This window comes from Microtus oregoni, unplaced genomic scaffold (genome assembly GCF_018167655.1).
Source record: "Microtus oregoni isolate MIOR12 unplaced genomic scaffold, Mior012 000067F_000, whole genome shotgun sequence".
Taxonomy (NCBI): Eukaryota; Metazoa; Chordata; class Mammalia; order Rodentia; family Cricetidae; genus Microtus; species Microtus oregoni.
In genome coordinates, this window is record NW_024543953.1 from 1,813,769 (window position 1) to 1,827,610 (window position 13,842).

The following is a 13,842-nucleotide window of genomic DNA, read 5'->3' on the forward strand; positions in this document are numbered from 1 at the left end:
GTACACAGATCAATGGGTTCAGCAATAAACTGGAACCAGTCTCCATGTCTAAGGTGACTCAGGCCACGTGGCCCAGAAATGTCCTCATTTTGAGATTTGGTGTGTATTTTCCTAAAGGTTCCAGGGGAGGAAATTAATCTCAGAATGTGGGCATTCCTTGTGCTTTTGTAATGTCTGTTACTCAAAGGAATTTGGGGTAACTTTTTGTCCTTTTCCTCATGGTGTAGGTGTGGTTAGGTGTTGAGAAGAATGTTAATATTAATGACCCCTGCCATGGAGCCAGCATGTTTTGCAGCCTTCTCTCAATGTTGTCATTTCAATCCAATCAGGCCCACATTGTGTAAAGTTAGATTTAATGGTAGGGAAGGGATGATCGGCTTGCTCACCCAAGAGCCACTTTCATGACTCCTGCTGAACTTTGCCAGGTGCTCTAACAATGCTTGCCTGTGCTTGGACAAGTAAACACCTTCTCTGGGGAAGAAAATTGGTATTTATATCACTGCTTATCCATGGGAGCTGGTTTCAGTTCTTTCCTAAAGTTTCTACAAAGCATTTGCTAACTTTCTATTGCTTGATGTTTTGGTTACTAGTTGCAAAGATTATGCCTGTTAATATTGTCTAATTGCATTTTTCTCTCTATTTGCAGGCTGTTGAAAAGGCAAAACCTAAGAATAATCCTGTGAAGTAAGTTATTTTTAGTAGTTTAAGTTGTTAATTTTAATGAACTCTGTGCATGGGGGAAATTGAGGTCATATAAGATGTGTAGTTTTCATTTATCTCTATTCATGACAATTTAAAGACAAAATAGAACACAGGGGACAAATACCCTCCAATGAACAACGACCAGCTTCTAGTTTTCCATGCGACCCTGATGAGGAAATGCCCCAAGTTTATACAGTTTACATAAATTAATATGTGCCATCATGAATAGCTGCCAAATACTATTATAATCATATTCAATGCATACTACTTCAAGCCTTTGAGTTTTTTCTTATGCTGAAAAGATTACATATTTAATTGCAAACCCTGAACTTATGACAGAGACATAAATGTCTGAACATGTGCCAAGTGATCTTCAGCCACGTGGGAGGTTTGCACTTTGCCATCAAGGCTTCAGTTACTCTGTTAATAAAAAGCTCATAAAAATACATTTAACTGAATGAGGGGTGCTAACAAAGAACAGTTACTAAGCCATTTTTGTAAGACACAAAAATCGTAAACAAGCCACACAGTGTTATTTTAAATATTGGATACATTAGGCATCCTGTCTTTTCTAGAAGGGAGATTTTTAAATGAAAAGGAATGGCTGTCTTGTCTATTGGGTTTGTCACACCTGATTGCAATGTTATGATGTATACCATTTTTATCAGCGACATGGCCAAGGAAGGACTTGCTCTATTTACTCAGTTATTATAGGTCTTGGAATATCACATGTCTAGAGAGTATGTGTTAATTTATGCCAGAAAACTTACATTATAGTTAGTACAAAATACAGAAATGGGAAATGCATTGATTTTTTTATAGTTCTTGGAGAATGGATCAGCTATGTCAAGAATAAGAAAGTTGTTTCTGTAGTGTGAGAGAACTAGCTTTTCCAGAACATACAGGTGGTATTTAGCATATCATTAAATATAAACTCTGATACATTTTCTAAAGGTACTGTATACTATGCTTACATGTTTTAATGTTTTTAGTCAACAGAATCTTCTCTGTCCATAGCTCTTGCAGGGCCCTCTACAGTTGGGATGTGGGGAAGCCAGTTTAGTTGCTGAGTTTTAATCTTGTCTGGTTGAGGTTAGACTCATTTCTGAACCCTGGCTTCTTTTCCATCTGTTTACACTGACAGCTCTTCCACCGTGAGCCTGTATCTGGACAGTTCTGAGGATTAGAGGATGATGCTAATGAGGGCAGGGCTAGGGCTTAATCCCTGTGTGGTCCATTAGTGATGTTCTTTCCCACAGTCAGACTACACAGTTTGGTTGCATACACATATGTGGTTCAGGTCATAAGGGGTAGGGCAAAGAATAGGAGAGTATAAATCTCGCCCTTAATGTGGCAACTTGCTCCTCACGTTCAGCTATTCGTATAGGAAATTAGTCCAAGCTTTACCATTACATGTACTGGACAGCACATTGTCTCTGTGAGGGGCTGGCTGCATTACATTTTAATCTAATAACCAGAAAGTAAGGCCAGTTCTCTGTCTGGTCATTGCCAAAAATTGTCCCTTCCTTTTAAAGATGTATTCCTCCCCCCTTTTTCTGAGATTTATTTCATTTATTAGATATGCTGTGTTCGGCTTGCGTGTATATACCCCTGAATGCCAGAAGAGGGCTCCAGGTCTCACTATAGATGGTGGTAAGCCACCATGTGGTTGCTAGGAATTGACTCAGGACCTCTGGAAGAATAGCTCGTACTTTTAAACTCTGAGCCATCTCTCCAGCCCAATTTGACCCTTCTTGAAATTATACATTTTTGTGGATTTTCATTAATTCACAATGCAGAGTCTACCTAATATTTGACTCTTTAAACTGTTTAAAGGAGATAGAGAATGTGAAGAGCAGATGTTAAAACATGGAGTAGACATTTACTGAGCCATTACTGGGTGCTCAGGATTTCCTGGAACTGATATGTCAACTAGTTCTTATTACAAACAAAGCCACTCACTCTCTTTGACCATCCAACGAGTAGGTGATCCATGATAGGCCAATAACACCTAATAAGCAATGAATATTCACTTACAAATACTGTTAGTCTTTCACATTTCAAAGATCACATGAGTTTTCTGAAATTATGTTATCTTTAGATCTAGTTAAGGCTACATGAACAATTGCTGGGGTGGTAATAAATTATTGACTAGGTCCACTAACTTTGCTCAATTTCCTCTTTACATTTCTCAGCCACTCATTCAATTTAGTTTCAACACTTTCCGGGGTGTAAGCTCCTTTCATCACTATGGTAAACATTAGTAGATATTCTATATAAAAGAGGATACATATATACATGTTTAAGGAATGTAAGCACATAATATCGCCATATATACTAAAGACCTTAACTTGACCATTAAATATTACTTCTAGGGTAAAACTCCATTGACCGTTCCTAAGATCAACAATCATGGCAAGAGATGCCTGGGTGATTTCTCTGTATAATGGAAGTACAGTGGCAACAAAACTTGATAGGTGCAGTAAAATCAGAGCTCTGTAATGTGCTAGGGAAGAGCCTTTCACTTGTATATTAAAGTGCTATAGCAATCATCCCCACGGTTGTCATCGTAACAACGACTGAGAGATGTACAGATTTCTCCTACCATATGTGTGACCTATCACATACATTTTTGAAAAAAAGAAAATCTACTTTTCTGTTATTAAGACATATGTGATAGTATATTTCTGGAAATGTGAATTGCTTTTGGCTAAACTCCATGCACTAATAAGTAGACTTGAATCTAACTGAGGTTGACATTTGTTGAGGGATAAAAAGAGAGAGGAAAACATAAAATTCTCTCCTGCATTTACACTTTAGCAACATTGCAGAACATGGTTGCTGTCATTCACATATCATAGTCAGAATCAACTGGGATGATAAAATTACAGTTTTATTTGGGAACTGATATGTCTTCTAGATATGGTGGTTTCATTATTGAAAATGGCAAATGTCCAGGAAGACTTTCCTAATCATTGTTTGCATATTACTCATTAATTTCTACAATGGATATTTTTCTTTAAGACCTACAGACCTACAGAGTTCCAAGAAATGTGACAGATGCTGAGATCTAAAAGAAAATCTGACACCATGCTTACCCTTGAGGAGCAGAGCCTCCAGTAGCAGTGATAAAAATCCTATTGTAAAGAACAAAATAGAAGAGAGAGTGTGTATGTGATGGACGTCTCTGATGTGCAGGAAGTGATAAATCAAGGAAAAAGCTTTCAGGAGATCTAGTATTGTTGGAGTCAGGGGTGGAAAGGGCGAAGTAGAAACATTTGCATCAAGAGTGTAAATACTACTGGTTTAAGATACTGGCCTGAGGTGTGGCAGGGGGCACAAAGAGTTCCACTGCCTGGTGAAATGTCTACAGTGAAGGGCAGATTTGAAAACTGAAGTGAGAGAAATTAGCATGGTAGAGACAAACAACACTGAAGGGCTCTTATCTTGTGATGAACATGAACCATCAATTAGTACTTTAATCATTTAGACACTGACCTTTGGGTTCAAGTCCTAGGGATGACATTAGCTTAACATATAAAACTGAACTTGTCCTTCCTTGCTCCAAATCTCAGCAAGGTTATTCATATGGTACTTCATATTTTAATAAAAACAAAAGCTTAAAACCTTGTTTTATAAGTATACTCATTCTAGATCATTTTAATCCAGTTTGAAGCACCATGTGCATGCTAAAAACATATATATATATATGTGTGTGTGTGTGTGTGTGTGTGTGTGTGTATCAACTCTTATTAAACAGACATACACACACAGACTCACATCCTCATCCATCATTTCTAAAGTTTACATTTGAGAATTGGAAAACAAGAATGCATATAATTATACTTTTAAAGAGGTCTATTTGGTTTATGTGCACACACATGAGTATATTTCCTATTTATCATTTATACATTCTATATTTGAGAATTGAAGGACAAGAACCCATATAATTATATGTTTAAAGAGGTTTATTCTGTTGGAGATAAGTGTGGCTCTAAGTATGTTGGGCTGATACTCTCAAATGATTCCTTATGTAAGTTTTCAGAGATTCACTTTGAATGCTCTTGCATATATGCATATCACAGATATGAAGATTGGGAGTGAATTCATCAGTCTCATTCATAGTGATCAGACAATGGGTTATCAACTGGGTTCTGACAAACATTAATCTTGTGGGTTTGTCTTCTTTAGAACAAAAAGATTACAGCACTATGGAGGTTTAGCACATAGATGGGCATTACTGTGCGTATTCACATAATGTATGATCAGAGAAGTCCTGTAGACAGTTCTCTTGAGATTTGTTTTACAAAGAGTTTCCAAAATGTGTTTGGCCAAAGAACATACTTACTTGGGATAATATATCATGGGATATTGAATGGGAAAATTAAGTCTGTATTTCAAAATCCTTGTCTCTATAGGTAGTTTGAAAAACCCAGTGCTCTAATAAATCTTATCTAGTCTCTAGTGGGAATACCTGAAGTAAGCACACTATCTTCAAAGGTCCTGTGGAAAGTACAGAAAACTCTAATCATAAAACCATAAAATATCTTCTGTATTTCTTTTCCAGTCACATTCTAAATAATTTCCTGAATTACAAACATCCCCTGGCACATCCCCCATTGAGAATAAGGAACACGTAGGCATCATTCCCTCTGAATGGCATAGGCAATTACCTGCAATCTCCAACGTGCCACACCAGGGAGGCAGGCTGTGTACCCTGTCCACTCATACCTTAACAGTGAAACCCCACAGCATTGGTCTTTATAAATCTCTAGTCAATCTCCAATCAGCTGTGGTTAAAGTCAATTAATGAGAAGATAGCAAAAATTATTTCTCTAAACAGATATATAAAATAAATGGTCTTTATGCTGTATGGATAGCTACAATTGGATGCAAAGGATTTCAGAACTTTTCCTCACAGTTAGAAAAAGTTGATCAAGTTTCCAGGAACCCCTCCCTCCAATATTTGAGTAAAATTGTAAAATCTCAGAGGAGATAACTGAGAGCCAGAGAAATGATTGTTGAAAACCCCTGATAATCTGGTAAAACTTGATGGTTATCAATCTGCTTATCATTTTACCATTGCAAATCTTAAAAGTATCTTAGTTACTATTATCTTGACATCTTTAACCTTGAAAGGAAAGGGAAGAGATTAGAGATATTTTGAAAAAATAATGTAAATATGCTTATGTGTAGAGTTGGGCAGACAGTATCTGACCCCAAAAAGGTTAAGATAGCAAAGGAGACATGATAGGATAGGATAGGATAGGATAGGATAGGATAGGATAGGATAGGATAGGATAGGATAGGATAGGATAGGACAGGACAGTACAGGATAGGATATTTTAGATGTTAAGCTGTTTCATCCTGTGTTAGTCACTACTGGGCATCTGAAGCACAAAATAAAGAGTTGGTGCTTTTAACAAGAGTGGCCTTGAAGTCTTTTTTTATTTTTATTATTTAATTAAAATTTTCCAACTCCTCCCCTCCTCCCATTTCCCTCCCGCTCCCCCCATCCCCCTTCCCCTCTCTCTCCAGTCCAAAGAGCAGTCAGGGTTCCCTGCCCTGTGGGAAGTCCAAGGTCCTCCCCCCTCTGTCCAGGACTAGGAAGGTGAGCATCCAAACAGACTAGCCTCCCACAAAGTCAGTACATGCAGTAGGATCAAAACCCAGTGCCATTGTCCTTGGCTTCTCATCAGCCCTCCTTGTCATCCGGTTTGATCACCTGCTCTATCACCCAGCTGGCCTTGATGAGCTCCTGTTAGATCAGCCCCACCCTCTCATAGTCCTAACTTCCTTACTCATATTCTCTCTCCTTCTGCTCCTCATTTGGACCTTAGGAGCTCTGTCCAGTGTTCCAATGTGGGTCTCTGTCTCTAGCTTCATCCATCGCCAGATGAAGTTTCTATGGTTATATGCAAGATAATCATCAGTATGACTATAGGATAGGGCCATTTCAGGCTCCTTCTCCTCAGCTGCCCAAGGATCTAGCTGGGGACATCTCCATGGACACCTGGGAACACCTCTAGAGTCAAGTCTCTCGCCGACCCTAAAATGGTTCCCTAAGTTAAGATATATACTTCCCTACTCCCATATCCACCCTGCCTCCATCCCAACCATCCCATTCTCCCAAGCTCTCCCCATCCTCCCCTTCTCACTTTTTTCTCCCCATTTCCCCTTACCCCCACCCCATCCTCACCCCAACGTTTCTAATTTTTGCCTGGCAAACTTGTCTCCTTCCAATATCTGGAGGTTAATTTTATGTTTTTCTTTGGGATCACCTTCTTATTTATTTTCTCTAGGATCTCATATTATAGGCTCAATACCCTTTATTTAGGTCTAGAATCCACTTATGAGTGAGTACATACCATATTCATCTTTTTGGGTCTGGGTTACCTAACTCAGTATAGTGTTTTCTATTTCCATCCATTTGCATGCAAAATTCAAGATGTCATTGTTTTTTACCACTGAGTAGTACTCTAATGTGGACATATTCCACACTTTCTTTATCCATTCTTCCGTTGAGGGACATCTAGGTTGTTTCCAGATTCTGGCTATTACAAATAATGCTGCTATGAACATAGTTGAACAAATGCTTTTCTGGTGTGATAGAGCATCTCTTGGGTATATTCCCAAGAGTGGTATTTGCTGGGTCTAGGGGTACGTTGATACCGAATTTCCTGAGAAACCGCCACACTGATTTCCAAAGTGGTTTCACAGTTTGCATTTCCACCATCAATGGATGAGTGTTCCTCTTACTCCACATCCTCTCCAGAAAAGGCTGTCATTGATGTTTTTGATTCTAGCCATTCTGACAGGTATAAGATGGTATCTCAAAGTTGTAACCCCAGTAGCACAGACAGTAAGGGCAACATTAAATAAATGGGACCCCCTAAAACTGAGAAGCTTTTGTAAAGCAAAGGACACTGTCTTTAAGACAAAAAGGCAACCTACTGACTGGGAGAAGATCTTCACCAACCCTGCAACAGACAAAGGTCTGATTTCCAAATTTATATAAAGAACTCAAGAAACTAGACTTTAAAATGCTAATTAACCTAATTAAATAATGGGGCACTGATATGAACAGAGAATTCTCAACAGAAGAAGTTCAAATGGCCAAAAGACACTTAAGGTCATGCTCAACTTCCTTAGCAATCAGGGAAATGCAAATCAAAACAACTTTGAGATACCACCTTGAAGTCTTTAAAAAGTAACCTAGGCAATTGTTACCTCCAGGCCCATACAACAGAGGTGTTATCTACAGTAATACTAGAAAGTATACTAATAAAGTCAAAAAAGGCAAGCACAGCTAAAAGGTTTATTTAGGCTTTTCTTTGGTTATAATAAGTCCTGATTTGATGGGTAAGCTCAGCCAATCACATCTGGCTACAATGTGGCCGCCTGGAGCCAGGTAGATAAACTTGGAAATCCAGGTGCACTCACTCTTGGTGTTCACCTGACCCGTTTGGACATTGGAACTTTTACTCCGGTCGTGTGAGTTTCCCTGTTTTCAATTATTAAATTATACCTGTTGTTTTGAGCTGACCCGGTTATTTTAGCGTACCTATCGAATACTCCTTTACTGATTCATATACTAGTTTATTGCCATACTTGTTAGTGTTTTCTGCACAGACAGAAATCAACAGTTCCGTGTACTGTTGTTCACATAAGTCAGTTCTAGTTTGGGTGTGCATCAGTTACACTGAGGATTATACTTTAACACTGCCATTTTGCCATCTTCTCTTTTACAATGTATTTTATTTATATGTGTGTTCCTGCATGATCATATGTTCATGAGTGTGCGCCTATGAAAACAGACAAAGGAAGAGGGCATTGTTTCCCATGTATCTGTTGTTACAGACACATATGACATGTCTGGCTTGTTACATGATTGCTGGGATCTGAACTCCACTTCTCCTGGTTGTGAAGCAAACACTCATAACCGCAGAGCTGTCTTTCCAGATCCTGTTCAGTAACCTTTGAGAAAACTGTCAAAAATCCAGAGTCATATAGCTGATCGGTTAAAAACTCAGGCAAGCCACATAACTTTGTTCTTTTAACAAATGTTAATTATGTAGCTATCGTATGCCTAACTCAATTTCTAGAGGGATAAGTCAGAAGAGATCATGGCCCAGACAATCCTCACCCTCTGGTAGGAAAATTCACAAATCATTCCATTGAAATGTAAACACGTTGGGTTTGTGATTGAAGTTCATGCAGCATCCTGTGGGGATACAGATGAAGGACTGAGAAAGTGCTTGGAAGCAGCTCTCTGTGTCACAGCAGGACTCCCCTGATAAACTGTGGGAGTACAAGGCATTCAAGAGAGCCAAATAAGGCTTTCAAAAAGCACTAAAGGAAGAAAGCAGGTGCTGTGCTGCAAGCAACGTCTGGTACTCAGAGGCTGCTTATGAGAGAAGCCATTTTCTACAGCTGAAGAAGAAAACACTGCAAGTTAGAGGAAAGAAAAAATAAGAGGAGTAGTTGCAAGTGCCATGGTACTGGAACCCCAAAATGTGCACCCTACTTTCGATGTTTAAGTGAAGAACAGTGAACTGTGGAGAACTAAGATCTGAAGATTAATTTATTGTACAGAGTTATAGGTTAGAGTTAAGGAGGGGTTATAAGGTACCCCTTTTAAATGGCTTCCAAAGAAATAGACATCAAGTCTGATTTTATCTGACTAATCCTCTGCAGACTTTTGGGTAAATGTCAGCTTATGTAGGAGTTTCCCAAGTATCCAGATGATCCCTTGCAGCTTCATGTAGTCTTGAATGTTTTCTAACATTTAATCTTTTGATATCTCTCCATACATTTCCTTCCATATTACTCAAATATGGTATAAGTCATGACATATAACAGTAATATTTCAGGTTTAGAAAACATTTTTTTCATAGACATAATTTTTCTTTGGATTATATTTTCATCAGAAAAATATCCATAAGCATAGTGGGGCTATTTATTCCTATGGAAATGATGCATATATCTATGATAGCTATGCATAAGGCTCCAAACAGTAAATTCGTCATCCACCAACCACAAAGTGTGCATAAAGTCAAAATACTGAAGTAGTAACTTCTTATGCAATCGCTTACTCTTTGTAGGACTAAGAACTAAAGACATGACTCATTTTAGCTGGAAACTAAAATAGGAAACAAATAGTTTTTGCTTTCTTAAAATTCTGACCTAAACTAATATCAGTTATTTACAAACCCAATATTTGGAGTAAAAAAGTAATTAATTCTTTCACAGGAAAGCATTTTGTTTGAAGAATTTATAACTGTGGCATACTGCATGTCATTACAATTCAATGTTTACACATATGTTTATATAGATGGTGACTAATAAGAGAATTTTGCTGAGGGTGAGAAAGGAAGAGACAACCATGACTAAAAGAAAATTTCAGGGATTTTGTGTGTGTGTGTGTGTGTCTCTGTGTGTTGTGTGTTTATGTGTTATGCATTCTTATGTGATGTAAGTCCACATGTGTATGAGTGAGAATATGTGTGTAGGTGTATGTGCAAATGTGTGCAGGGGCATGTGGAAGCCAGAAGTTGACATTATGTATCTTCTTCAATCACTTTTTAAATTTGTGCCAGCATTTCTCACTTGATCTCAAAGCTTGCTGATTTGACTTTTCTAACAAACCAGCTTGGCATGGAACCATCTGTCCCCACCTCCTAAGCCCTGGAATTATAAGCAAGCTGCCATGCCTACCTGGGTGCCATGCTGGTGAAGGGGATTCAAACTCCAGTCCATTTATGCAGAAAATTTATGCAGAAAATAAGTCTTCTCCCCAGCCCTTTGAAACCTTTCTCTCAGTTCTCATCCTGACCAAAATTTTAAGTATTTTTGCTTCTTCTCTGTACCATGTTCTTACAAGTAGATTCTGCATACTTTGAAGAATATTTCAGAAAATTTTAGTGGGTTTCTTTGCTTATCTTTGAGCAGGTTCATAATGCATGTGACAATACAGGAAAGTACTATGAAATTTATAGCAGTCATGGAATTCATTCATACCATTTCTGTTTTTGCATGATCATGCACTACATCATGAGTTCCTGGAAACCTGTGGATAGTGCATGTAGAAACATGCATTATGCATCTCTTCTCTACTACCTTGAGATGTTTGTTACTTCCAACTTAAATTAGGTTAAAATTGAATTTACACAGTGTTGTAGAGTTCCAGTCATGCAGTTGATTAACATGTGGTACTTAAACAATGATGCTCATAATGTACTTGCTTTAGGTATATGCATATGTACTTCACACACACAATATAATCATATATAGTTTAAACTTACCTATTTTCAAGAAGGGATTTAATGTGATTAGAACAAGTTTGTAGACATTTTAAAAGGGAACAGAACTATCACTTCTAAGCACTGTAGAATGATCTGTTCATATAGTGTTTTAAATATAGCATGGTATTTGTTTTCAATTAACCCCCAAATAAGAGCTGCTTTGCGGCGACAGAGCAGAGAGTATCTGTGCCCTCCCTGCAGTGATATTGTTCTGGTACAGATCCTGCTGATGGAGCCCCATGGAAAGTACAATCAAACCGTGTCTGATAATTTTCTCCTGGTCTTTGACAATAGGTGATAGATTTAGGATGTGGCTTCAACATTTGAAAACTGTCCAAGATGGCAAATCAGAACAATGGACATTGAAATGTGTGATCAGAGTAATAATGTGGTTATTAGTTCAAAATAAGAGTGATGCTCTCCTGCTGTCTGAAAGAATACCTGAAAAGGGAATTTTCTGAGGGCATTAAGCTTGAGCAAGAGCATTGTTAAAATAGTCCCTCCAACATAAATGGTGCTAGATAACTAGTTGTTTTGAAAATATCACAACCTTGCTGGGCGGTGGTGACGCACGCCTTTAATCCCAGCACTTGGGAGGCAGAGGCAGGCAGATCTCTGTGAGTTCGAGATCAGCCTGATCTACAAGAGCTAGTTCCAGGCCAGGCTCCAAAACCACAGAGAAACCCTGTCTCGAAAAACCAAAAAATAAATAAAAAAAAATCACAACCTAAAGAAACTTCAGAATTTCTTGTGTTAAGGTTCCAGAGAAAGATGTATCCATAGGAATTGCATGCTAACAGGAGTAAGAAGCAGAGGCAGAAAACAACAGTGGAGCAAGGCATGTACTCTTAAAGCCTGTCAACAGTGACATGCTTCCTCCAACAAGGCTCCTGTCCTAAAAGTTTCAAAAGCTCCCCAAACAGCACCACCTACTAGGGACTCAGAATTCAAGTATATGTCTATGGGAGATATCCTTAATTTAAGCTGTTATACTCTCCTTCCACAAAACTTCAAGTGCCGTACAAGTAAGTACTTTTCATTACTTCTGTAAGCATTTTTAAGTGATTCTTTTGCTCTGTCCCCACTTTCTCACTGTGGAGGATGGAGGTTCCACATGGGCAATTTCAGTTTTGTTTGATATCATTAGGCATTTCCAAGAAAGCCAAGGCAAATTTTTATCACACAGGATAAGAAAACAAAAGCGAAATCATGAAGATATAGAGGATACATGATATATACTATTTTTGAAAGGCCATATTTATGTTCAGAAATGAACAGGACATAAAACATAAAACAGCCAAGTCCAACACAGAAACACTCATGCCCTCTTTCTGAGAGTTGAGAAGGATATTTGTTCTTCCCTATTTTGTTCCTGTCTTAGCTTACTATCACAGTGCGAAGAGACATTTGGTAATGTTTTTCTTTGGCTTATAGTCACAGAAGTTATATGACACCAAGTAACTAGTGCAATTGGAGTTGCTATTAATCCTGACTTGACAAATCAGGTCATAGATGTATTTAGTTGCATGGGTTTAAGAAATAACACTATAGAATTATACAACTAAAGAAGATTTCTTTAATTTTCCATAAATAATGTAAGCCATTCAAAGCTTTGGTCATATATCAATGATGGGGTAAAATGTCTGTACTTAACACTAAAGTGTACAAAGGATACTAACAAGCAAGACTATATTTTAGAAAATAAACCTACAAAGTAAAGTTTGCTTCGTGCAGAATTTTAGTGTTGGATTACCTGATTTATTTCCTCAAGGACTGCCATTATGCTTGAAATAATGAAAGTTGATTTTATTGAAAAATTACCTCTGGGTGAGGAACATAACTTCAGAGAAAACTTTGTATGGGGATGAACTCATTTCTGGTGTCAGTAACATGTTACTCAATCTAGAAGTGTTTGGGTTCCCAATTTTCTGTTCATTCAGGCAGCTCATTCAATAGTATTTCTTCAAGTAAGATGTTAAAAACTAGTCACATCAGGGAAATTAACTTTGATTTTTGACCTACTAAACAATAAGTCCTCCAAACAACTCAAAGTGTCACTCTAATCATGAGCATTAAATATTTTATTATAATGATAGGGATCACTAACTTTTACTCCAAATGCTTAGCATAAAACTACATTTTTGCATAATGACCTACTACTATAAATGATCTCAAATGACAGAAGGACATTTTGGTAAAAGGTCAAGAGAGGATATGATGGATGGTCATATCTAGTGGTGAAGACCTCACTCTAACGTAGGCAGGGATCACCCATCAATCATTGTCTGCCAACTGGGATTTGTTTTATGTTGGTTTTCTTCTTTATTCCAGTCTTTGTATACAGCCTAAACCATATAAACATTTTGACTATCCAGACTCGGTCTCCTAAATGCCAGTGCCACAAAGCCCAGCTTATATTGGAGCTTTTATTATAAAAGGAATCTAGAGTGACACTGTGTATCACATCTCATCAAGAAGCCAAAATTAAGAAGTGTACTCCACCTGTAAAAATCCAGGTGTAAACACAGACTATCTAAAGGGAATATATTGAGCCTCTTCAAGGGGAGGCAAGATGGGAAGGAGAGAAGTGATAAAAAAAAACTTCATATAGGAGGGGGGTTTGACAAACTTTGGGTAACATTACCTCTAGTAGCTAAAGAATGGGTAGTCAAAAGATGATTCATTTTACAAACTTGGAAGAATCATCTGCCAAGGGAACCAGAAGCCATAGTTTTGTGGGTAAGAGAGAAAAACACTGCAGAACCCAAAGAAACATAAATTGAATCTAGTCCTTGAGCTTCTCATACAAAGGGTACAATAAGAGGATAAAAATACC

General features: G+C 37.9%; 1 protein-coding gene across 1 annotated transcript in view; it reads left to right on the top strand.

Moving 5' to 3' along the window:
- The window catches only part of LOC121440230 (AF4/FMR2 family member 2-like), a 496,090-nt gene that overhangs the window by 396,470 nt on the left and 85,778 nt on the right, over positions 1-13,842 (top strand). The window contains exon 8 of the mRNA XM_041640968.1: positions 647-684. Within this exon, the coding sequence (XP_041496902.1) occupies positions 647-684 (38 nt within the window). The remainder of the gene's footprint in view (positions 1-646; positions 685-13,842) is intronic.